Source organism: Pipra filicauda, unplaced genomic scaffold, assembly GCF_003945595.2.
Source record: "Pipra filicauda isolate LSUMZ 115617 unplaced genomic scaffold, ASM394559v2 scaffold581_size553298_pilon, whole genome shotgun sequence".
In the NCBI taxonomy this organism is placed as follows: domain Eukaryota; kingdom Metazoa; phylum Chordata; class Aves; order Passeriformes; family Pipridae; genus Pipra; species Pipra filicauda.
In genome coordinates this window covers 257,341-283,813 of record NW_024104733.1, presented here as the reverse complement: position 1 = coordinate 283,813, position 26,473 = coordinate 257,341, and the positions used below count along the sequence as shown (strand labels likewise).

Here is a 26,473-nt window from a genome sequence, read left to right as displayed (position 1 = left end):
ATGTTCAACGTGGTAATTTTGTCCTTGTTTATCAGCTGCAGTGAGGAGTGAGGTGAAACGTATTAAGGTGTTAAAGTCCAGATTAAGGAAAACATGATGACAAATATATCTCTTTAAAAACTCATGAGTAATTAAGGTTTGATAAAGGCATTCCAGGAAAGAAAAATACGGGTTTAATAGCTGTTTGAAAGATTGCAACAGATTTCTCTAGAGGTCTCCTTTTAGTCACCAGGAAAGAAATCCTATATATAGAATGTTTTAGACTTAATTGGAAGTATTGGGATGACACCAATCTCAAACGTTTTAAATAATCTGTGTCATTGGATTGCTTATAGCTGGAAAAAGTACAACTGTCTGTTATACTAGGGTTATTTTGCAATGGAAATTGTTTTGTTTTGTTTAGAAATTAGTTGAATTAATAGTCCTTTATTAGCTTTTTTACAAGGAGATGTTCCAAATAGCAGTTCAATACCTTCAAGGATATTTCTGTGAGAGGGTGACAATGAAAATGAAGGGGGGGGTGTCAAGAACAATGATAAAACTTCCTGTAACTTGCTTGTTGGTTTTTGATTTTCCTTTTTGGTGAACTCTGTGATGGCAATTCCCAGTCCAAACAGTGCTTATCAATTAAAAGCCAACAAGTCCAAAAGTTCAGATGCAGGATTAAATATGTAAAAGTATAAACAAGGGCTAAACTTTGTTGCTGTGTTCTGTGTCTCTGCAGGCAGCAGATGAGCCTGCCTACCTGACAGTGGGGACTGATGTCAGTGCCAAGTACCGCGGTGCCTTCTGCGAGGCCAAGATTAAGACGGTGAAAAGGCTCGTGAAAGTCAAGGTAGTTCGCTGGGATTGCTGCTGAGTTCCTTAAAGCCTCGTGCTGGAAGGGCTGTCAGAAAAGATCCCAGTCCTGAAGATTAGGAAACGTTCATCAGCTCACCGTGGGAATTTTAAGCAACACTTACATGGGTTTTTTGTATTCTGCTGTTTGGGTTTGGGGCGATTTTTGTTTTGCTTTATTTTGGGGGGGATCTTGATTTTTAGTTATTAGTAGATGCTGGTACAAAAATGAGCTTTCCTGCTTCTTCTTTCCTGACTGCATTTGTCTTGTTTTTGAATGCATCAGTTTCCCAGCAGTAAGTTTTGATGTCACAAATGGAGGATTATGGCTTTACATGACTAATAAGGAATAAGAGCAACCTCTTCTAAAGCAAAAGTTCCATTTCATTCCAACTGACACTTTCAGTTTTATAGCTTGGAACTTAAAAGGTAATGCCAAAATAAATCAACAGCACAAGAGATGACTAGCTAGTTTCTTAGACCAGGTTTTAGCAATGTCAGAGGTAATATTTTTTAAGTTTTGAGCATCTTGCTGCTGCTTCTAAAGCAACTTGCCCTGGCTGGAGCTGAGTTTCTGTGCATGGATAGTAGTGGCATCTAATACTCATTTGTACATTTGGCTTTTGCCAAAAAAAGAATCAAAAAAGAAAGTTGTCAATTTGCTGTTGCAGTGCTGTTGTAAAAGCCACTATAGGAAAAAAAGAGTAAAACGTAGTTAAATGCAAGTGAAGAATTCAAAGTAAATATAGAATTTCTTCTGCTTTGTTTTGTCAAAGTCTTCCCACTTCCTACTTTAGTGTCTACTGTCCAAGATATGCAAATAAGGCATTAGTGACCCAAACCCCCATAACAAATTGAGATGAAAGCTGCTTCTTATAGCTACACATCTAAGTTTTCCTGTGCTTTAATGCTTAAATCGAGTAGAACAAGCCATCAGCCTCTTCAGTTACAAATATAGATCATATCACTTTATCAGAGTGATTTTCATCAATAGAAAAAAATCCTAATTCAGATGTTGGAGTCTTTTCCCTGTTCTTAATGAGTACTTGGAGAAACTTGTGTTCTTTGAAATCTGTGTTAATGAGAAGCTCTGTAGGAAGCACTGTGCTGGTCTGACCACCTTGATTTTGTGTCTGTATCTTTGGTCTGGTGGAGTATTTAGACTGTTAATAGGTAGGAGTTTCTTCTTCTCATTAGAATCAGATGCTTTATTACTCCATGATAAGATTTGGAAGTGTATGAGGCTGCTGTGACTTGGTGGAAATTCCTGTCGCTGTATCTCAGTTACAACAATAGAAGTTTTAACAAGCTAAGCCTGATACTGTAATTAAGAGTGTGTAGGCACACCCTGCACGCCTGCCAAGAGTGCAGGGAGGCCAAAAAGTCCTGTAGCCTTTTCCTGAGTAGCAGGACAACCTGTATTCATCTCCATGCCATTTTTATTTAAAACTGTATCTCAGCATAAAGTGCATTATTAACCTGACTGTGTGTTAATATCGATGCTCTTTTGGTGGCACTGGTGGTGTGTTTATAAACACAGCTACAGTGGAGTCTGTGCTTGGGGGAATATTGGGGGAGACAGAAAACTGGACATCTTTATGGGTGGAAAGGAAGCTCGTGGAGCTTTTGGTTCTTCTAAAAATAGGAATTTTGGATTTTTTATTAAATTGCATAGGCTTGTGTTCACTCTGTCTCACCACTGTTACCTTCTGGAACACAGGATTTTAAGGGGAGAAACATAGTTTACTTAGGCTGTAACTGATCCTTATTTTCATTCACATCTTTACCATGAAAACTTCCTCTTGTTCAAGGCAGCAGGAATGCTGGTATTGCAATCAGTTTGGTGATTTGTTGGTACATATTTAGTAAAGAGAGGTTTTATTTCGGTTGTCAATAAAGTTCTACAGCTGAAGTAGAGAGAGGGGAAAAAACCACCTGCTTAAATCTTCTCATCTGGAAGCCAAATTCCAGGTATACCCTGGATTACATCAATATCTAAACTTGTGTCTAAAAACATATTTCCTTTGCTTTGGATTGACTGATGTTTGATTTGCTCTGTTCTTTTAATTGTGATGTTTCAGAATAAATATTAAGTGTGATACTTGGGATTTCCTGTCAGTAAAATGGTCCATGCCAAGTGTTTCCCGTTCAATAATGTTTGAGTCCAGTTGATCGATAATCATAATTTGGAAAATTAGATCTTTATTATTACAAATACATTTTCAAATGCTTTTTGTATGCTGTTAAGAAATCAGATGCATGTTACAAAGTTGATTAATATCTTTCAGGTGGTCTTGAAGGGGGACAACTCAACTCAGTTAGTGCAAGATGACCAAGTGAAAGGACCTCTAAGAGTATGTATAATAACTGCATGGCTTCTTTTGGTAATCACATCATTGATTTGTAATTTTGATGCTGTTTAGGTGGGTACCTGTTCTCCAGGATTGAAATCAACAGAAGGAGCCTCATCCCTTTACATCAGATGGATTCTGAGGAATTAGTCTTAATTGTTGTAGCTTTATGGGCTATTTATGGTTATCTGTGTCGTGCACTTGATAAACAGTTTTGCCTGAAGTGATTTTTGTGTCTTATAAGATACAAAACTTCTTATAAATAATGAAACTTTGAAACTTATTAGAAGTAATGGAGAACTTGAGTGCAAAGTCAAGTTCAAGCCCGTTAGACAAGAGTAAATACAATTACTTAGTGTTTTAGAATAGTGGAGGTATTTTATATGAAAATGTGTTTATTTGTACTTTTATGCTATGTAGCAGTTGTGTGCTAAAATGCAGAACTGTGTTATAAACATGGAATGCAAACTGAGCTCTTCAGAGAAGATGATCTTTCTTATATTTGTCTTTTCTCTGTAGCTCCTGCAAGAACACCAGTGTGTTCTGATCTAGCAGTGTTTTTAAAGTATAAAAAATAATAGTAATTGCATGCTTATCAGTAATAAAATTAATTACTTTGAATGTTTGTTTTCAGTTAGCCTCCTGTTACTTCTTATGATGATGTAAGTCGTGGGGAAATGAGATGGTCTGAGTTTCCTACTGCTTTACTGTCTACCTGCAGTTCAGCCTTCGTGCTTTTGTTCTTACCTTCTAAGTGACTAAACTTTGAAAGTGGCAGTTAGCTAAAATGAGTGTTTTTAAACAGTAAATCTTTCCTGCGTGGTGATTTTGGGCTCACAGGTAACCTTGAGCTGTTCCTTTTTGCAGGTTGGTGCAATGGTTGAAACCAAAATGCCCGATGGATCCTTCCAGGAAGCCGTGATCAGCAAGCTGACGGATGCGAGCTGGTACACTGTGGGTGAGTAGCCACGTGTCCCATCTATTGCCTGTCATCTTTGAACAATACATTCCTAATTACAGGTAACAATGTAAGTAATTGCTTCCTGTATTGTGAGAGCTGAGGTAGTTTTTGGAGGGGACTTTTTAAAGTCATGCGCTGATTCCGTTTTAAATAGGATAATAATTGCTCGATGTTCAGGGAGTCAGTGGCACGGGTAATGGTAGGGCGGAATAATCAAATTTTATTAGACACAATGTACTTACACTGGTAGCAGTTGCACTCACTGAAATTCAGAATAATTTTTGCAGATTTTAAGGCATAAATCTTGTAATTCTTTTTCTAGCTGAAAACCCATGGCATGTAGGGAGTGACTGAAATAGGAGCCTTCTTTCCCTGTGTGCAATCTTGTGACAGGAGAAACACGGGTAGTACCAAGAGAAGAGAGAATCTGTTTCTTTTAAAGAAAAGAATCGACATATCACACTTAAAAAAAAAAATAGGAGACATTCATTTATATAACTATTTGCTTTAATGTAATTTTCAAGTAATTATTATCTCTAGAGTGAAATGGAAAAATACTTTGCTTCTTGTGCTGGAGACTCACGTGCTGTTCAGTTACTGGAATAAAAAGCTCAGAATGCAGGGTCAGCGACGTGTCAGTGCTGAACAAGAATTCATTGCAACATAAATTTCCTTATTTTGAGTAATTCTTATCTCCAGGTTTTTCTGAAACAGCTTTAATAACAGAATGACAAAATCCAACAAGAATCAAATAATAGTGAATAGTCAAATAAGAAAGGACAGTCTCTGAATTACAGAGATTTGCAGGCACCCATCCCTTTTTTGCACAGCTTCCTTACAGCAGTGGAGCCTTATATTCACTAATAGTAGCATAGAAGGAACATACTCCTGTTAATTGTCCTGTACATGCTGCTCTTGGGCATTGCTTTTGAGATTAGCACTTGTAAATTTAAACTGTGTGTTTCTCATTGGCTGCCTCGTGTACCAAATGTATTCAGCTTTACCTCATATCCTTCCATCCTCTCTCGAGGAGTCTTCTATCCCATGAACTTTTAAATACTTTGGTTCATTAACCCCTTGTTTAAGATTTAAAGAAGCTGTTTTCAGTAATCAGTGTTTCCATTGCAATAGGTGAGGTTATGCCATCTTTGGTGGGAGCAGGATAAGGCTCTGCAGATAGTTTGGAAGGATTTATCACTGTGTGATTATTATTGTTTGTGCTTTAACTCTGAGCTGGTTGACAAAGCTCACTGCTCTTTGCCTGTTTCTTCAGGATTATAACATTGCTGTAAAACTGTAGTGTATGTCAGGTCAGGGAGGAAAGGCAGGATTATTTTGGAGTGCAGAAGATTTAAAATGTGCTTAGTTTAGTACTGTGATGTGACACATTAGAGGAACAACACCTGACCTTTAGCTTGGCTTTATGTATTTTTTGAGGTTCACCATTCTGTCACAGAAGCAACAAGAAAAAACAGAGTCTTGCACTAATAGTTTCGTGGTTTATGAATTAGCATTTTCATTTTAAAACTCCTAACTTATTTCAGTTTTAAAGTAGCATTTTTAGCTAATTCTGTTTGAATTTGGACCAGAGGACATATTTGTCTTACTGCATTTGTCATGTGAACTTTAAATCCCCTGATCAGGGGATGAGCTTTGTCTGGTTTTCCTTGTTTATTTCTTTTTTCTTTTCTTTTTTTTTCCCCCTTTCTTTTGAGCAGTGCACTTCTGCCAAAAACCTTTACTTGATGAGCAGGAAATTTGAGCAGTGAATTAAGTGTTCTGTCCTGTATTAGTAGGTTGTTGTTTAGATTTAACAAGTTGTTGAACTGCCCTCAATAATGTAAGAGATAAATCATGCATGCCATGATTTTTTACTTCATACATTTTTTTAAAGTCCAGTGTCTCAGAAACTTGAACCAAAGGATTAATTAATTATTGTCATTGTTTTTCCCCCAAAAATATTTTTTGACAGGCAGAATGGGAGTGTAAAATGTTTTCCATATACAAATGTTTTAAGACTGGTAGGATTCTGTAAAAATCTGGAGCTCAGGGGAGGGATTAAGTAATTTTATGGTAAGTGAACATACAGTGCTGTAATATGGCACTGTGACTGTGAAAATAGAACTGTAACACACTGGATTTAGATCTTGGGGGTGTTTTTGTGAGTTGTTTGTGGGGAGTTGCTTATTGGTGTTGAAAGCACAGGTAACACTGACCAGAGAAAACAGATCATCGAGTTTATGTCATGGTTATTTTGCAGTTAAAACTGGGGAAGTGTTTTAGGTTGAGGTGTAAAAAGTAAGCCTTATCTTTTGCCTGCTGCCTCCACTGTGTCTTTGTAGAAAGTTTTGGATGGATTTGAGGTGTATATTTAGGCTGCTGTGAAGCAGCAGTTGAGTTGGTTCCTTTTTAATAGGTGGTGGGCGCTCTGCTTCAGTCTCACTGATTCAGTCACAGCTGAAGAGTTGAGAGGGAAGTGGATTGGACAGATTTCAGGTTTATAGAATATCTTCCTGAATGTTTTGAAATGGAAATCATGTGTTTCAGTAGTTTGTGCTTTCCCTATGGTACTTATTTTCTGTATTATCTCACATCTCTTTCTCAGTGATCTAAAAGTAGACTGATACAGTGAAACCAGTCGTATATACAGACAGACATTTTCAAAGTTTTAAGTACAGATATTTAAAAAATGCACCAGAACAAAGTACCTGCATGTCTGATGAGAGGTGGTGATGTTCACTTTTGCATATCAGGTTCTCTGTTTCATGTAGGGGTCTAAAGAGGAAGAAAAGTCGCCCGAAACAATTTTGCTTTGGTCAATGAGTTGAGCCAGTAGAAATGCTGAGTTTGCAGTAAAAGGCTGCTTTGCCACCACCCTAATGCAAGAGCCACAGTGATTATCAGTTTGTCTATTTTAACAGTATCTCCTGTCTATTAATGGTGTTCATGTACCCAGAACAAATAAGGATTTATTTTTATTGTAACTCCCACAGAGTCACTTTTTCACGTTTTATATAATGATGATGTTAATGTGGCCATTTAGTCGTACTGAATTTTTCAGCTGTGATTTAGATACACTTTTGAAATTACCTTTGAAATTCAGCTTTTCAATATAAGCAGGTGAAGAATCAAAAGCTTTTGGGACTGAAAGTTTAAAATGCCATTGCACAAGGCAGTCCTCTCAAATCCAAAGTGGAGTGACAGTAATATGAGTTTATATTCTTTGGTTAACAAATGGCTCAGTTGGACTTGCTGATCTTAGAGTTCTTTTCCAACCGAAATGCTTCTATGATGTTTTAATCTTTAAAATGCAGTTACTTAAACTGAACTTCCTTAATTTACAGATTTTAAAGTGCTGCATTGATGCTTTTGAAGTGCTGAATACATTGTTAGGTGATAATTGCATAGAATTAAAATGGTCTGTCAGATCTGCTTTCAGCTTACCCAGGTTTGAATTATGGCTCGCTGAGTGCACCATCCTCCTGATTCTCTGTTAACTTGGAAAATACTTCGGGTAGATGCTGAAATAATGTCTGAAATGACAGTTGTATTTTCCTTCCCTCATACTCTGGAGTCTTACAAGCATTACCAGAATTTCAGAAAACAGGAAATCTTTGCATAGATGTTCCTTAAGGAAACACTTTTGTATCACTTCTGCACAGAACCAGAAGTGATGTAATGCCTGTATAAAAGTGAGAAATAGTGTTTGAACAAGGGGCTGAGACTTGCTGTTACCGTGGCCTGGCTTTTACTGCCCCATTGAAATCAAAGAGTCATCTCTTTTTTAACAAGACTCAGGTCAATAATCTGGATGTGCTTAGGTCTCCTTTATCATTTCTCCAGCTTTGAACAAAAGGAAAAAACAGATGAAATACATTGAGTCTTCTGTTTTGCTGGTTAAATAATGGAAAGGTTTTTGTAAAGAGAGAAAGAGAAAACACGTTGACTTTCACTAATTTTCCTCTGAAAAGAGTAAGAAATAGGGGGAAAAAACAAAACAGTGAGAGGCATTTACAGTTTCTGGCGGACCTTGCTGTCAGCATTAGGGCTTTATATACAGTTTAGAGTGAAAGGGGAGGTGATTCATTATTTTTTTAGACTTGAGACTTTCAGGCACACTTTTGAGGCACCTCTGTGAGCCCGGTACCTCTGCTGGGAACTTCCTCCTCTGGTGTAGTTGCTGTGGCAGTTTCCAGGGAATGCTGAGTGAGTGTGTGCTGAGAGGAGTTAAATTAACCCAGTGCTTGTTCTTGTGGAAGTGAAGTTTTGGGAAGTCTGCTTGAGTTGTTCTGGGAATGAAGTAAAGTCTCAGTTGCATCACTTTTGTGTCGCTGTGTTTAGAAGGGCAGGTGACAGAAATTAAAGGTACTGAGTGTTTGGTGCTGGCCTTCATGTTGTGTGGATTCTGGTATTTCCAGTTTGTAATTCTAAGCATATTTATCAGCAAATGAACCAACATGGATGTCCTGGGACTTCAGGAGCAGGGTTGCTAACAGGAGCTATTTTTAGCCACATTTTCCTGTTTTTAAAAGAAGTTTTCCTCTTCTGATGCTTTGTGGAGATCCTGAAAAATTGGCTTGGTTCTGGCTCCACCACATCTGTGAGCTCTGCCGCGTCTTATTCCTGCACAGAGGGCGATAAAAGCTCTCAGTGCCCCCTCAGTCACTTGAGTTGACCCACACCAGAGGCCTGTTGGTTTGTTGTTCCACACCCTGGGCAGCAGAGGTTCTGTGGGGTGTGCAGGGCACTGCTCAGTGTCCGTGGGTCTGGTCTGACCAGTTCCCAGCATCCTGCTGAGCTCCACGTCACAGCAGCGCCACTTCACGGGCTGTGGGTGCGTCACCCGGGAATCCCAGGCCACGAGTGTGCCAGGGGAACTGCCCAGTTGCCTCCTCTTAGCTGGTGTTTACTACCACTCTGACCCACCCTAAACTTGTTCTTTTTGTCTTCAAACTGTTGCTCGAGTGGATTTTGAGGAAACCCTGTATTTGCCTGAAGTCCTTCCTTGGGATGTGTTATTTAAGTGCACCTGTGGCACATAAAAACACCTGTGTTGGTGCTTTCTGGAGAATCTAGAAAAAAAGAAAAGCACCATGTTTTGTGCCTGTGTGTGTTTTAGACAACCTGTGGGTAGAGGAGCAAGATTTCCTGGTGAAAATGTGCGATAACCGAACCTTGTTACATACAAATCAACTGGATCAAACCTTTGGTTTTAAAACCACCTCTGTTTCAATGTGAACTGAGTGTTAAACATACTTAAAAATAGTGTACAAACAATACTGGAGGGAAAGCAAGGAGGTAGGTTTTTTCTCTCTAATCTCTTTATGTGTAACAATAGTAAGACTAACGTAACACTTCAGAAAAAGCAGTTTCAGGCAGCACAGTTTTGTCTGGAAGGTGATAAGTTTTCTATGTGTAGACTCAAAGACCACACTTCTGTATTTTCAGGCATAGTTCAGATATATTTGTGTGAGAGGAACTGAAGCTCACTTAAGATTGTTTACAAAACAATAAATCCGAGTTGTGTAGTCTCTCAGTAGCACAATCCACTGCAGTATCTTGCTCTTCCAGGATGAATCAGTACAACAGCCCTTGGCTACAAGGTCGTTCAACAAGTGCTGCAGGACTCTTGGGACTTACCATGTTTTTTCTGCTGCTGAAACCCAAATGTCTGCTAAGCTTGCATGCATTTATTGAGACATTTACAGACCAGCATCTCTGGTAGTTCACAAATCACTACTTTGTCAGGCAGTAGTGAAAAATAATTCAGTGTATGCAGTGACACTGGAACAGCTATGGACTTTTGTTGTCTTGGTGGGTTTAAAAGTTTCAGAATGGGATGGGGGACAAGAAGAAATGTTTCCTTTTTGTGCAGTACAGAATCTGTCCTCGTTTGGGCAGCAGTAGGAACGTAACTTGTTGGATTTGAAGTTAGCAAGATGCAGCCTTGAGGGTTGTTTTCCCTGCTCACTTGTCTGTCACAGAACTGCCTTGTTCTAGTAACACTGGTTGCTCTGTGTGTAAGTCATACCATAACTACTATGAGGATGTTTCTGCTCTGTTCTCCTTTTTCTGTCTTCTTTTTTTTTTTTTCCTCAGTCATGGGGATATTTATAAACAAGTTGTAGTTAAACTGATCTGTAGTATTTTGTGTCAAGTTTCTTCACAGTTCCTAAAAATGATTTGGATTAGTCCACTTGTTAATATTTACATAAACATTTAATATTGTTAATAGTAAATAGTGATGATACTTAATAGGAGTGAAAACTGATGTTGAGACTGATTTTGTGAGGACAGGGTTAGTATTATTTTTGTTAATGGCATAAATGGGTCTGCCACAGTCAGGGAATGGAAGATACCTGCTCATCAATAGTGAGTTTAAAGTTGCACCTTTTAGTGCATTTTTGAGGCACTCAGGTTTTTAATCAAGAGAGTTCTTTTTCTAATTCTTAAGAAGTCGTGCATTGATTACCACTGGGAAGTTTGTTTTTATTTTCCTGTCGTAGACTGGGCTTGTGGAGATTTCCACAAACAAAATAAAAAAAATGAATTTTTTCTTTCCTGTCGTTATTGACAAGGTTGGGATGCAGCAAAATTCTGAACATTTCTGTTTTGTTGTCACTGTTTTAAAATGCTCTGTATGGAACATATTGGACTCTGTTCCTGGGACTAGAACAGGCTTTGTAACAGAGCTGCTCCTCCAGGTTGTGCTGCTTAGTCATCTCCTTTCCCCTTCTGTCAGTGCTCGTCATTAGGGAGCACATTTGGAAGGAAGGCCTGTGCCCAGCAGAAATGGTGCTTTTCTTTCATCATTCCTTGTGTTGTTCCATTGACTGTTAAATGGTGTGTGGAGTTCCCTGGCTGGTTTGGATCCTGGATTCCCAGAAATCAGCACTCAGCTCCTGCACCCTGTTTCCCCAAAAAGTCCCTGCCCACTATGAGATGAGGAAATAATAGAACTTAAAGGGCTTCTGCTTTTTCACACTTGTTCCTTTGGAAGGACAGGACTGTAATTTCCCCTAAGAGGAGGAGCTTGGCACTGTAAACACATCTCTTGGTGACTTCACTCCACGTGTATGGGAGAGATCTCCCTGCCTTCCATTCTTGTTTCCTGCCCTCTTGAACATGACAGAATTCACTGTCGTGTTCATTCTCATGGAATACAACCTCTACAGTTTCTGCCCTTGGAGAATTTGGAGTTGTAGCAATACCCTACACCTGAAGGAATGAAATAATTAATACAAGTTACTCAGCATTCATTTGAAAGGTTTTTTTTTAGTTTGTTTGTTAGCACTTGGCACTTCAACTAAACAGCCTTACTTCTGGATGAGATTAAAAAGAGGAATGAATTTGCAGCTTAAAGTGTATTAAGTTCTCCTGACACATTTGCTATTACAGCTTCAGAGTGTCACAGAGCCAAAAGCTGTACCTTCTGCTCCACTGCTCATGTTTACAGAATCCTTAGGATGTGATGCTGTACTTGGAAAAGATATTCCCCTAAAGCCCCTAGGACTGGCATTAAAAAGTCATGCACGGGGCACACTAACATGAAAAGTACTTTAGTGAAGTAGATTTTTCTTAAAAGTGAGATGGAAACCACAAGGCCTCCTTAGTTTATGGTTTTGAAGCTGCTGAGTTTATCAGTGAGGTTTCTGATTACTCTTTCAGTGAGGCACAATCAAGTATTTTCCCTAGAGGAGAAGCAAGTTCAAAGTTGCTACAGTTACAAAATACTTGATGCATTGTGATTTATTGGAGAGATTTCTTACTTGGCCCCAGCTTAGTAATTCAAATAATTGAATATTTTTGTGTGAAAAACGGTGCCATCTTTTCTGAATTGAGAATTTATCAAGTGGTCACTACTTTAACTGAGGAAATATTTTTAATTATGCTGTTCTCCTGCACTGTGTTGTTCTGCAAAGACGTTTTGCTCCAAGTTGTGCAGCTGCACTGTGAGTTGCAGGTGCTTTGCACATTTCCACAACACAAATTTGTACAGAGTTACAATATCCAGAAACTCTTACCTGCTCAAAGAAAGTTTTGGTTTATCCTTGAAGCAATGAAATGTTTTAAAAATATCAAAAAATATCAGTGACTTCTGTTACAGCCCCTCGTGGTCCTTTCACCTCTGCCCCTACTTGTTCCCAGCAAGATAAAAAATCAAAATTTAACTGTCACTTTTCTATTAATCTTTTAAAAAAGGCAAAGTTAAAGTAATGATAGTGCTGTGGGGTTTCCTCCTGCAGAGCAGCACTGATATATATTTACAGGAGGCTCTTGTGGGTTTGGATGCTTTGACTCTGCTCATTCTTTTAACCTTAATGAGAGGTGGGACAGAGAGAAACTTTAGTCCTGGAAGAAAATTTCCAAGGTAAAACAGAGCATGGACTTGCTCACTTTGAAGGAATCCCACACTCTTACACTCTGCTGTGCATTTCCTTTTCCCTGTGGCTGCTCAACAGACAGATTTTTCTACACTTTTATTCAGTGGTGATGCCAATTCCTTGGCCTGCATCTGAGAATTTGTGCTTCTCCACCTTCCTTTCCTGAAGTTCTGTGCTCACTGCCTCTCATATGGAATAAAGACATAGTGACTTTCCTTTTAGGAGAGGGATTTCAGGTGGGGTTTTGCTTTTCTTTTGTGTAGTCTACCTGTTTTAGCTCTGGAAAATGCAGAGCAGCCCAGCACTTTTGCCCTATATGGCAAGGGACAAGCAGTTTTTGTTAGAACAGACCAGTTCTGTACCTTCAGCTGGAAAAAAACTGAGAGAAGTAACAGGAAAAGGCATGGGATAGACTTGTCTGAATTCAGGTAGGAAACTGGGAATAGGACTGAAAGCCTGACTGCCAGGCTCTGAAAGGATACTCACACTTCAATGTCTCTGGTCTGAGGAATGATTAGGAAAACTTATTTATTCAGCATAAATTATTTTTTCTTCCATGTTTTGTCCATGGAAATGAAATATAAATGTATGAAGTTGACACTTGTGCAATTGCAGTTATAGCTTTTGCAATCTGTCATTGCCTCTTATTGATCAGGAATATCTAATTATGTGACTTCTTAAGTTAATTTGCATGTTATAGTTGAGGAAAGAAAAACATCTCACACAGCTCTTAATTGTCATAATTTCCTTATGTGTCTTAATTTTAGTGTACTTTACTGAGGGTATTTTATTCAACCCTCAGTATTTATAACATTTTATCCTTTATGGATGAAAAACTGGTGTATATCATCTAGTTTATGAATGATATTCATAATGATAAACTTGATTCATCCCTCTGCTGTACTAGTTTTAAATAAATGGGTAGAACTTCCAAAATTGAAGATAAACCAGCCTGGTTCTTTCTATTTATTTACTGTCAAGTATCAGGTTCTGTTTGCTTTTTTTTCAATGAAGTTGCCTGTTGCCAATCACCAGCCATTTGTCCCCTAAAATGATTATTTGTGGAAGTTTAGTAGTTTGAGATTTTTGGAGGGGGAAGAGTGAGCTGCTTTGTGTGTATAAGTGTTACAACAGAAGCCATTAAACTAATTCAGTAGTGGAACATATCACAGCAGTATCTACTCTGAAGATTCAGGACTTTAAAGCTTATCTTATCAAGCTTAATTAATTTTATATTCATACCTTTTTATAAAGTTATTTTTGCAGTCTGTGGTTTTAATCTAAAAGTGTGAGAATGTGAATGTTCTAGTTAGTTATTTGAGAAATATTATATTGGATATTCATGCTTGCTCAGGAGATTTTTGTTGTTTGGGGTTTTTTTTTAATGGAAATGTGCCAAAATTCTTCTGCTGTATATTGATGGATATCAGTTGAGCTTTCCTGTCACTTATACATGAGATTTAATAGGATGTCTACTAAGTTTTCCTTATGATTTGGTCAGACTTAGAGTTTCACATTTCCAGTGTCCTGGTGTGTTTGTAAGACAATATTGATAGTGTAGCAAAAACTATCCCACAGTTGTTTTTCTTTTCATTCCTTTGTCTCTCTGTGGGATTGCTTGTGGCAAGAGGGAGGATGGAAAGGTACAGCATTAAACAGCAGTATAAGTAAGAAATAAGTGGGTAGGGTGAGAAAAATCCCAACAAAACCAGGCAAACCCCAGAGGTGGTTGGATAATAGTGACTGGTGGGCAGCCAGTGGCTGTGGTTTGAAATGTGCAGTGCATTGATAAGAAGAATGTCCCAGTTAAACTCTTGCACCCAAAAACCTTGTTTTCACTGGCTTCAAACTCTGTGTGAAAATCCGTTCTCAGGCTGAATATTGAGTACTGACCTTCCTTTTGCTTGTGAACTGAAGAATGAGTAGATGGAGGTCTGAAAGTCCTGTGTTGGAGAATGTTCTTGACTGTGAGATAAACAGTAGAGTTGGGGCTGAGATCTGATCATCTCGTGCTGATGTGTTTCCTTGGCTTCATCCTAGTTTTTGATGATGGAGATGAAAGGACCTTGAGACGAACTTCATTATGCTTGAAGGGAGAAAGGCACTTTGCAGAAAGTGAGGTAAGACAGTGATGGACATGGAATAAAAATTAAGTAGTTAATTCACCTTTTTTTTTTTTTAAAAAAAAAGAAGATATTGCAAACTAATTTTTTTCACTTTTTTTTCCATGTAGACACTTGACCAACTGCCACTAACCAATCCAGAGCACTTTGGAACTCCAGTTATTGGGAAGAAATCTAATAGAGGGAGAAGATCTTCTCTTCCTGTGTGAGTTTTGCCTTTCCTTTGCTGTCCTTTGCTGTCACTGAAGCAGCACCATTGCAGCTGCAGAGCTCTGAATGCTCCAGCACTTGAGTTGTGTGCACACCTTATGGACTTGAGTACTACAGACATGATCATATGTTGGCAATATTATCAGATTGAAGGGTTTTTGCTTAAGAACATTTGTGCTTCTTTCATCTAATAAGAAATGGTGGATTTTTAACCTTTACACTGCACAAAGTGAAAAAAAAGTGCTTTTAAATTTCTAGGGTAGAGACCATTTCTCTTTGTTTCATGTCTGTGCACAGTCAAAACCTGAGTCAAGCCTCCAATTCCAGCATGATGCTGCTGTAAAATACAAATACTTGGAAAGAATTTCTACAAAATTCCTCTTACTAAGAACTAATATTTAAGTGTATTTCAAGCAATTTCAACTCTTAAAATTCTAACTTTGTTTCCTTGAAGCTTTGCAAAATAGGAAGAAAAATCTGGTTGTAAGCTGATTTTGCTCTCAAGTAGTAACTTCAGGCACACACTTTAAAAATCTTGTACATTTTGATACTTTAGCACTGAAGATGAAAAGGAAGAAGAAAGTAGTGAAGAAGAGGATGAAGATAAAAGGCGCCTCAACGATGAATTGCTTGGCAAGGTTGTGAGTGTGACTTGTAATTCAGAGAAGGCAGACTGGTATCCAGCTTTGGTAAGTTCCTTTTCCAGCAAAGCTGGGAACGTTGTCAGGCTCAGCTCTGCTCCTGTATTTGCTAAAAATACAAATGTTTTCCAGTATCTGTGGAGAGTAGGAAAGCAAAGATTAACACTTATGTATAAGCTGCAGTTTTATGGCTTTAAAGTCTTTCAAACTGCATGTGAGATGATCAGTATGGGATGATGTTTTTCTTCTAAAAATAAGATGTGTTAGGATTTGCACTCCCAGGCAATTGAAGAGCAGTTTTATTTCATTTGACTTTCAATTTTGTGGAATTCTCCTTTCTTTCATGCTTTCATTTGCACCAGTGGCCAGTCACTCTGGCAGTACATGCTGGTGGTTATTTTTATTTCACTGTCAATACAGCTGTTCATTGCCACTGCTGAAATAAATACATATTAAATAAATCCAAGTAGACTTGTACTGTAAAGGCAGACACTCTGCAGATTGTTCATATGCACAGAAATACATATACATGCTAAAAGTTGCTTTCTGTAGTAAACTTTTGCTTGTGTGACTCCAGTGTCTTCCCTTCTAGAGAGAACATTGGGGTGTAATGTGGGGTGAATAGTTGACACTGACTTATCCAGCTGTATATAAAATGTGGTTTTGCACATGTTCTGACTGTTGTATATCCCTTTATTAATGACAGATTTTAATTTAACATGGTTCTTACCTAGGGGATTAAGTTACTGGAGGCCATGTATTTGCATGTAACATTTTCTGTTTGTGTGTGGTCTAGAGCAAGATGTAAACTTGTTCTGGTTTTGGTAATACAAATACATTTTTATCACTTTTTTTAGACTTAGAGATAATACTGCTGTGGAAGGATGTGCTGGATTTCACACTAGCTTATGTTATCCACACCTCAAAAAAACCCCAAACCCAAGCAAACCAAAAAACCAACTTATGTCTCAGTTTGAATGCCAAACATCAGAAACTGGTATAAAATAAGTGGGTTTGTGACTTTTTAAATAGATGCTTAAATCAGGTTTTGTGTGAACAAGAATTAAAAAGCAGAGTGAATGAACAGGATCCCATGATGGAACCTCAGCAGATAAGTTTTGAGTTTACAAATAAAATTTTAAGCTTTTTTGGCTTGTACATATCAAGTCAATAGTTTGGGGTAAATTACTTCTTGAAATTTGTTACCGTTGACCTTAGTACTATAAATTGGAGTAGGTTTGTTTTCCCAGAACTGGAGATTATAATAAACAGGAAAACAGCAGTTTTCTTGCTGTCTTTCTTTCCTTGGAAGATCAGCTTTTTTTTTTTCAATAAAGCAGTGTTTTGTTTGAACCTTCAGGTGGTGTCACCGAGCTGCAACGACGACGTCGCCGTGAAAAAGGACCAGTGTTTAGTTCGATCCTTTGCAGATTCCAAATTGTAAGTGATTGCTCACTTTTATTAGAGATACATGGGAGAAAATGGGAGACTAATTACATATTGCTGCTGAAGACATTATTTCTTCCAAATGGAAAGGCTACAACGTTCTGTAATGTTGGATGGACACGTTTGGCTTCGCAGTCCATTTCCAACCATCTCCTTCTGTGCTTCCTCACCCTTCTTTCCACTGTGTGGAATGATGAGTATTCCTTGAATCAGTAAAGTTTTTGGTGCTTCATTTAAAAATACCAACAACTTAAGAAAAAAAAAAACCTAAACCACCCAGGAGTGTTTACTCTTTAGATCATTTCTGTCCTTTGTAGTGTGAGTTTTGGTTTAAATTATTTTCATTAATGTCTTAATTACTGTCTTTATGGGTGTCCGTTGTAGTAGTTTGGATATCTGATGCACTCATTACCTCCAGTGCCATGATGTCCATTGCTGTTAAAACAGCAAAGCTTTTAAGGGCTTAATCTACTTTTTTCCAATAAAGAAGGGAATTTGAAGAGACTTGTTAATTAAAATATTTACAGAATCTGAACAAGATTGTGGCAAAAAGAAAGGAAGATCCTATTGGTCCATCCTCTGCTCTTAAAATACAGGGAGCAACAGAGATGTGTGTCTTAGTTAAGGAATAATGTATTTATAAGAGTATGAAGACTGTTTTTTGTAAAAGCTGTTTCCCTTTATTTCTTTTCACATTACATGTGTCTCAACATATTGTAACTAAAAACTTCCCTGCCAAAGGCCAGCTGCCACCCTCTTTCTCTCCTTTCAAAGTGAACAATTTGTGATTTTTTTTAAGAGCCATGATTTTGAGTAGGTTGTGAGTACTTGATTGCTGAAATGTATTCCAAGTGCCTGAAGACTTAATTCATTTTGGCCTCTTAATGTAGACACTTCCCATCAGCCTTCTAGGTAAGCCTGGCTCTTTATCTACTGAAGGTGGAATGCTGCTGGTAAAATATCTACTCTTGCTCTGTTTGACTTTTTTTCCCCATGGTATTATGGCTTTAACTTCAGAAAATGGCAGCTCCTAATTCCTGAGGTTTTACTCCAGATTTTGTGAAATAATGAAAGAAGAAAAGAAAATATATTCAGTTTAACCTTAGAACAGAGCAACTTCCATATGTTGTGCTGTGTAATTTAAAAATCAAAATCAACTGTTTGTCAGTGCAGATCTGGGAATTGGCTTCACTGTTGTTCTGTGTTCCTAGAAATGCATTTTGAAAGTAGAGGACTTGTTCTTTCCCTCTTAGCTGGATTCCTCTTTGGAGAGCAGCTGTTGATTCGTGTGAATATTTTCAGTTTAGAAAACGATTTTTGCCTTTGTGGTTTTTTTTAATTTTGCAAATTTGTGCAGTTTAAGCACTGAACATAAAGAAGCTTTACAAACTTTTCTTAATTATTTAAGGATACTTTAATGTCTGAATCTCAAAGAAAGATTGGAAACGTATTCTGGATAACTTGCTCTTGTATTACACTACAATAACAAGTGTGTTATGCATTTAGTTGTTAGAAAGGACCCTGCAGGTGGATGCTAAATCTTGAAAATTTTAGAAATTGCTGTTTTTCTAAGTCAAATGCTTGCTTTTCTGTGCTTTAAAAATAATAACAAAACCTTATTTTTTTACAGTTACTCAATAGCAAGAAAAGACATCAAAGAATTAGATCTTCAAAACTTACCAAAATCTGAGTCCTCTCCTAAGAAAGGTAAATTAAAAGAAATAATTTCATACAATAGTACTTTTAACATTTATAGATAAGTGATGACCTCTTGATTTCTGATAGTTGCTTTTGGATATTTTGTGAATAATTTTAAATGGGATAAATTAGAGAAACTTTGGATATGAAATTTGTTAAAGAGAAATATTTAAAATATATTTATTAAAAATTGTAATAAGAAACCCCACCCAGCAACAAAAAATCCCTCTCAACAACAGCAGTTCCTCTAATTTGAGTAAAGGTGTGGAACAGCTCCTTAACAAGTAAAGCTTTAACATGCTACAAATGAGAGCTTGAGGTGGTTTTGATTGATTAGTGTAACTCATAATGATTTCTACTTTCTCCTTAATAGCTGTTTCACAGTACAAGAGCTTTAGAACAGCCAAAGAAAAGATCAGATGCCAGGTTTGAGATAAATTGAAGAAAGGGACTTTTTTTCCTGTGCAGAACATAATTGGGTTGTGACATTTCTTGCCACGAGGGAATATTTTGGAACCAAAGGTACTAATGGTTTCAAAAACAAAAAAGAAAAAGAGAGTTGAGACCAATGTCTGGAGGTTTTTCTATCAGCAGCTGTTAAAAACTGGTGCCTTTTCTTCTCCAGCAGCACTGAATGGTTCATTGCAGAATGTCCCTCTTCTGGGTATTCTTCTGATTCCTTTATTAAAGTCTCTTTCTGTGACTGAGGGGCAAATTTTAGGGTTATCTGGGTTTGTTTTGCTCTGTTGTTTCCCCCTTGGAGCACCTCTTCAAGCAAAAGAATTCGAGGTATTTCCATTGTACAAGTGTGACTCCAGCCTGTCCCATCACTCCCTTCCTCACTGGTGTGTTTTTCCTCTGTTCCAAACACTGATGTCACATCTCTTTGGCAAATGCTCTTCATTTTTTTTGCAATCTAAGACATGATGATATTTTGAAAAGAGCAAAGTAAGTCAGGGTGCCATTTAAGTTAGGGTTGTGATTTACAAGAATGTGATGAAAAGGAAATTAAAAATGCTTTGTGACTGCATGCTGTGGATGAGGTAAAGCCAGGGCCCTTTCTTCTGTAGGGCTACAGGAGGCAACTACGTTTCTCAGCACCAAGGGTGTTCCTAGGAACTGGAAAATGGACATCAGTGAAATCCTGGAGTCCTCCAGCAGTGATGAGGAAGATGGAGCTGCTGCAGAAACTGATGAAGAGGAAGAAAAAAGAGAAGAGAAAACTGAAGAAGTACCGGTGAGTCTGGGCAATTTCAGTCATTCTTCAGAGATAATTTAGCAACATGCCTGTCTGAAAACCCCACACTTTCCAACACTTTACTGTCAGACTTCAATGTCTTTTCAGTCCTGTTCATTTTCCCTGTTACAGTTGCATTTATTGGGATTTGTGAGCAGTGGCAGGTTTCTCCAGTTATCCAGTGCAGAAATCAGAGACAAATCTCAGAAATTAAGAATTCAAGGCAGAGAAGAGTGAAAGATTCTGGATCAAAAGGAAAGGCAAACCCAAAAAATTTATGCTGAGCCTAGTGGTAGTAATACAACCTTAAATACAAGTAATTTTTTATTTTTCTTTCTTTTCTTTGTATATTTCTTTATATGTAGGTTATATAAAAAGTAACTTGTTTCTGAAAACAGTAGATTGATTTTTAAAAAAGAAAGATAAACTACTGAAGCAAAAGCAGTAGGTTGACTGAAAGTATGAGCTGATGCACAGGGCCTGCTGAAGCTCTTTGGTGCCTGAGATGCTTCAGAGCTGTGCAGGACTGAACTGTGGAAATGTTCGGTTGGGGATCAGAGAATCCCGGGCTATGGTGTGAAAGGACTGTGTGTCTTAACATGTTGGGGTGATCTCTGAACTCGTGGGCCAGTCCTGGACCTGAGAACAGACTGGGAGAAGTCACTGAGAGCAGCTCTGTGTGGAGAAGGGCAGGGGGTTTCTCATGGGTGAAAAGCTGGACCTGGCGATGTGTGCTGGCAGCCCAGGCAGCCAACCATGTGCTGGGCTGTATCACAAGGGGAGAGGGCAGCAGGTCGAGGGAGGGGGTTCTCCCCTTTACGCTGCTCTGCTGATGCCCAAACCCAGAGCTCTGTGTCCTACTCTGGGGTCCTCAGCACAGGAAAGATGTGGATCCGTTGGAAGTCAGTCCAGATAAGGCCACGAATTTGCTGTGAGGGCTGGAGCCCTTCGGCTCTGGAGACAGGCTGGGAGAGCTGGGGCTGCTCAGCCTGGAGAGGAGAAGGCTCCGGTTAGATCCCAGAGCACCTTCCAGTGCCTAAAGGGCTCCAAGAGAGCTGGAGAGGGATCTTGGACAAGGACCTTGAGTGACAGGACAATGGGAATGGCTTCAAGGTGACAGAGGCGAGATTTATGTTAGATACTGGTAAGAAATTCTTGACTGTGAGGGTGGTGAGGCCCTGGCACAGGTTGCCCAGAGAAGCTGTGGCTGCCCCATCCCTGGAAGTGTTCAAGGCCAGGTTGGACGGGGCTTGGAGCAACCTGGTCTAGTGGAAGTTGACCCTGCCCATGGCAGGGGGGTTGAACTAGAATATCTTTAAAATCCTTTCCACCCCAGATCATGGAGCGTGATTCTGTGGTTCTGATATTAACAGCAAAATGTTTTTCTGCTTTGGAATATTTTAAGTGGCTCCTTTTCCATAAAGTTACCCAGTTTCTAAACTGTATTTCGAGAATTCCCTTCTATCCCTGCTCCCTGGCTGTACCCTGGGTGTTGGATTTAGCGGGGGGGGGTGACGGGGGGGGGCGAGTGTTGAGATTCGCTTCTTTATTTTCCCACTGATTTTCACGGTACACCGGGAAACGCAGCAAAACCCGAGTGCGGTTTGCGTTGCGAGGGAGGTCAGATTTCCCCTTCCTTCCCTTTCCCTTTCCCCTTCCCTTCCCTTCCCACACGGAATGGCCGATGGCGCTTGGCGGCGGCCTCGGCGTTCCCAGGGCAACGCGCTGGGGTGGCGGCGCAGGCGCGGGGAGCGGCCGCGGGACCGGGGCTGGCCGGGGGCTCGGAGATGGGCTGGCCCTTCCCCTGCCTTTCATCTCGTGCCTCGGGGCTTTAGCCTTCTTATTAGTGTTTAACAATCATTTTTTTTGTACGGAAGAGAATGTAAGTAATGCCGGTTAACTGCGGGCGCCGCGCGGGGAGAGAGAGCGCGAGCAGATATCTGGAAGCCGGGCTGGAATATGTGCGGGCAGTGGGAGCGTTAGATAGAGAGGAAGTCAAACCATTTTACGTTTGAAAGAATGCGGCTCCTAGGTAAGGATTGTGGGCTTGAATGTGGGAATGTGAACGGGTGGTGGGGGGGGGGGGGTTGAGGATGGGGGTTTGACTTGGGTTTCTGAGCTGGGAAGTGGCTGGTGGAGCTTTGCAGCCAGGTAAAAAAAAAAAAAAAAAGACAATAAGAGTCTATTTTTAGGTGTGGATTTTATGCCTTGATAACAGTGTTTGGGAAAATGGAGTAAATGTCTGTCTGAGAAGAATGCTATGATTAGATAAATCTGAGATAAATGTGTGCAGAATGTAAAATCCTCAGGGTTTTTTTCTTCAGTTTGCAGTGAAAAAGACTGAATAGGCCACATTTTGCAGGGTGTGAACTGTTGCAGTCTGTATTGGTTTGCCTGTATTAACACTCCTTAAATTGCAGAGTATCAGTCACTAAAAATCAAGGATTCCTGTACCAGTTTTATAGTATCCATTTTTATTATCATTTTTTCATGCCTATTGCATAAAAATCTGTGTGTTTCAAACAAAGAAGGGGGAGGGGGAAGCTTGGTGGTTTAAAAAAAAATTAAAAAAAAGACATTCCTGTAAAAGGAATTGCAGTTATTTTTTAAAGAATGATGTTAATGTAAAGTGGAGGAGCAAAGGATTTGAGACAGGTGGATGTGCTGATAGAGAAGCTGTGGAATCCATTATTTCCAGGTGACAACTAGGCTTTTAAAAATAAGGTGAGCATCTTCATCTTACAGAAGCTGTGTAGCAGAGGATACATATGAATCTTTTTAGATTATGTCAGAGCAGAACTGTCATGACAGCCCATTAAATCAAATTCTTGATTCAGCTCTGAGAATATATATTTTAATAGTGGGCCATGGTAGATATTGCAATTAGACAGCATTTAGGGAATTTATCATCATTCCTTTTTTCTTTTCCCTTAGAAAGACAGAAATGCAGAGAGAATCGACAAGTGAATGATCTTTTTTCCTTGCCTGTGTTTGAATACAGATCTCAAGTGCTAAAATTTTACATTTCACAGAGTTCCTCCTGTATTAATCAAGGTCAAAAATAGCTTCTGTCCATCCTCTCCCAGAATATTCTCAGTGGACTTTTTTGTTTTAGAACAGCAATTGGTTATATTGGAGTGAGATTTTTAAAAATACCTTTTTTTTTTTTTTTCCCCCACTCCCATGTTCTAAACTGCAGAGCAGCTTTGCTGTCAGGGCCTATCCAGCTGCTGCCCAGCCTGATAGGCCTTCATTAAATAATCAAAAGGACACAGGCCTACTTCATATATAATCACAGGATAAAGTCAGTCAGAAGAGTCTCATTCTGGAATGGAAAGGATCTTATTTTTCTGAAGTAGGATCTTTTATAATGGTAATGGGGCAGGGAGATCTGGCATAGCCGGTGAGAAGAGATCCTACCATTTTTCCAGTGGCTGGGTTAAAAATCTGTAACTTTGTTTTGACAGAGTCTTTCTGATTGTGTTGCCTTTGATGACATCTTAAAGAGGTGGTAGAATTGGTACAACCAGGTTTCCAGGCTCTCCAGGGCTGTTCTTTGGTGGCTTTTGTAAGCTGAGGAGTGGGAACAAATATGGTGTTGGTGAGATGCTCCTCCTCCTCATCAGTGGGAAGTGACTTGTGTGGTCCAGACTTGACTAGGAAGGAGGACAGTGTGGAAAATGCTTGTCATTGACTTCGACAGGGATTGCATTACACAGAGTTGCTCAGCATGTTCAAATTGCTGGAATTTTGGCAATAGATGTTGAATCTCTGGATTATTTTTCTTTAAAATGTAAGGGTTTTTAATAACTTGTGTCATAAAAAGTGAAAAAATGCAGGGGTACTGTAGGAAAAAAAGTCTGTATCAAATGAAGATTAAAAGAATCACTCAATTAGTTTGAATCCTGATAAAAATCCAGATATTGCTTTTGGTTCTCACCCAGTTTTCAGCATGTCAGAAGAAGAGAATTAACTGTGTTTGGAGGGTACATTTGACAGTCAAGGAATGCACTGCAGCTAAAAGGAGAGAGAAAATCTTAACTCCAGCATCTCCACATAGAAATAGAAAGTTTTTTGATCATTACCTGATTTTTATTAGAAACAGATTATATCTACTACTGTATTTGTTTGTATTTAAGTTGTTTTATTGGGGAAGAAGAAAGAATAATCTAAATGTAGAACAGTGAAGCAAAGAATTCCAGACAGGTAAATGTGCTGGGAGGAGAAGCTGTAGAATCCATTGCAACCACCCTATTTGTTTCTCAAGTTCAAATAGTCAAATACTCCCCATTTTACAGAGGAACGTGTAGGCAACATTTGCTTTTGGCTCTCGGTCTCCCTGTGGGCCACACTCTGATTCCAGCAGAATGAAGATTTTAACATGCACTTATTTGAAATACCTTTTCAGTATGAGTTCTTAATAGGTATATTCATTTAAGATAGAAGGAAAGGTGAGGAATTTGTTCAGAGAAATCCTCCAGCAAGCTGGCCCCCACAGCTCTTTGAGGGAAGAGTTATTGCACCTCCAGGCATTTGCTTTGGGGGATTTCCTTTAAGGCTTGGTTTTGACGGTCACCTGGAGGATGTGTGTGTGGCATGTTTAATAGGGTGCATTCATCTCATGTTTTTGGGGTTCTTGCATCACAACAGCATCAGGAAACATCAGTCACAGTTGCTTTACATTGTTGAAAAGGGAAGGTGCCAGAGGCGTTTTCCAATATTCCTTTTCTGCAAGGATTTCGGTTCTCATGATAAGTCATTACCATATATTTTATTAGCACTGAGCTCATAAAGGAGGGATCAGAAATCCATAATGTATTTTAGGAGGCTCAAGATTCCTACAAATAATCAGTAGTCAGCTATTAAAATACTTACATTTTGCTTGAAAATAGTTGTTGTTTCCCATGTAGACTTTTCTCTAAGTGACTGTGGGAGATCACATAAAATGATACCCAGATCATCCATGTCTGTTGCAACCTGTTTATATTTTAAAATAACATTAAAAAGCTGACTCCTAAAAGTTAAATGCAGGAAAACAGTAATTTCCAAGTTAATGAAGCATGGTGTCAGGAAAGAAGTGGTTTATTAGATATTAGGAAGAAATTCTTGGCTGTGAGGGTGGTGAGGCCCTGGCACAGGTTGCCCAGAGAAGCTGTGGCTGCCTCATCCCTGGAAGGGTTCAAGGGCTTGGAGCAACCTGGTGTCCCTGGAAGGTGTCCCTGCCTGTGGCAGGGGAGTGGTACAAGATGGTCTTTAAGGTCCTTTCCAAGCCAAACCAATCTGTGATTCTGTGATTTACATACACAAAACCCCCAAAGCAGCTGTGGCGTGTAATGCACAGAATAACCTTTAAAAATAGCTGAACATTGATTAGTTAATCCTCCTTCTCACGCATCCATGCCTTTGTAGGAGTTCTGGCTGCTGGGAAGCACAGCCTGCATCATCCCATGCCCAAATGTTCCTCCAAGACGTTCTTGCTCACAGCCCTTTGCTCACAGGCATTCTCAGAATGTCCCTCAAAGAGGAGCAGGGGAGCTGAAGGCCGAGGCACAGCTCCGAGTGAGTCATTGCTGAGGATGGTTGAATTCCTACTTCTTGTTGGTAGAAATTAACATTTTAAGACCACTCTCATCTCCACGTGGTGTAAAGCTGTTAACTTGTTGCAATCAGTTTAATTCTTTTCATTTCCTTAATTGGTGTTCAAACTTGGCATCAGAAGGCAAATGTGCCAGCGATGAAAACGCATTGAAGTACTTCGAAACAACAAAAATTACATTAATTCTGGCAGATTGTCTCGATCATAAACTGCTCTGAACTCCAAATCCTGTATGCACTGTTCTTCCTCTTAACTGCCATTTATTCCACAGAGGAGTTTATGGGCTTGTCAGTCCATTTGTAACATAAAAGGAAGATGAGTCCCTGGTAGCCTCACCTCGTATTGACTGAGTTTATGGTGAACGTGCTCGTAGGTAGAGATTCATTCTTCCTTTTGTAGAAGAAACTCTTTTATCCTTTGTGCTCCCACTCAGCTCTAAAGGTTGGCACCCACAGAAGGTTTAACATCCTTCTGGAGAGTAAATGATGAGTCAGGGTAACAGAGCCACATTCTCGGTTAAAATCATGTCAAGGACGGAGGAAAAGCTCAGGGTGAATTAAGTGGCTGGAAACGAAATGAAGCAAAGCCAGTTACAAGTTTTCTCCATGTTTCTGTGTGGTTTATGCTGTGTTATTTGCTGGTTGTTACTCTCAAAATAATTTTAGAAAATACATGAACACTGTTAGTGTTGCTTGGAAGGCAGTAAGAAATGGAGTTGGGAAAGGAGTATGTCCTTTTACAGAGATAATGTGTGATCATGGTTGATTTTATTGTTTTCCTGCTTCCAGAATTCTCTAGCTGATGTGACCTGCTAATCAGAAAGGAGGGAAACATCTCAAAGCCATAAAATTTCAATCTTCTAATTAGAAAAAAGGCATCTTGGGTATTTTTATTTGTTTTTATTTAATTGAAATTCAGCCTCTCATCGTGTAACTAAAAAAATTTTCTTGTGTTGCATTTAGTTGTGGGTATTGGATGAACAGCAGAAA

At 39.1% G+C, this 26,473-nt stretch overlaps 1 protein-coding gene across 1 annotated transcript in view; it reads left to right on the top strand.

Moving 5' to 3' along the window:
- Positions 1-26,473, top strand: part of ARID4A (AT-rich interaction domain 4A) — a 46,030-nt gene continuing 19,557 nt past the window's right edge. The window contains exons 1-10 of the mRNA XM_039387680.1: positions 1-12; positions 725-835; positions 3,126-3,191; positions 4,056-4,146; positions 14,574-14,653; positions 14,767-14,861; positions 15,423-15,555; positions 16,868-16,947; positions 18,584-18,660; positions 19,722-19,888. Coding sequence (XP_039243614.1) covers positions 1-12; positions 725-835; positions 3,126-3,191; positions 4,056-4,146; positions 14,574-14,653; positions 14,767-14,861; positions 15,423-15,555; positions 16,868-16,947; positions 18,584-18,660; positions 19,722-19,888 — 912 coding nt within the window. The remainder of the gene's footprint in view (positions 13-724; positions 836-3,125; positions 3,192-4,055; positions 4,147-14,573; positions 14,654-14,766; positions 14,862-15,422; positions 15,556-16,867; positions 16,948-18,583; positions 18,661-19,721; positions 19,889-26,473) is intronic.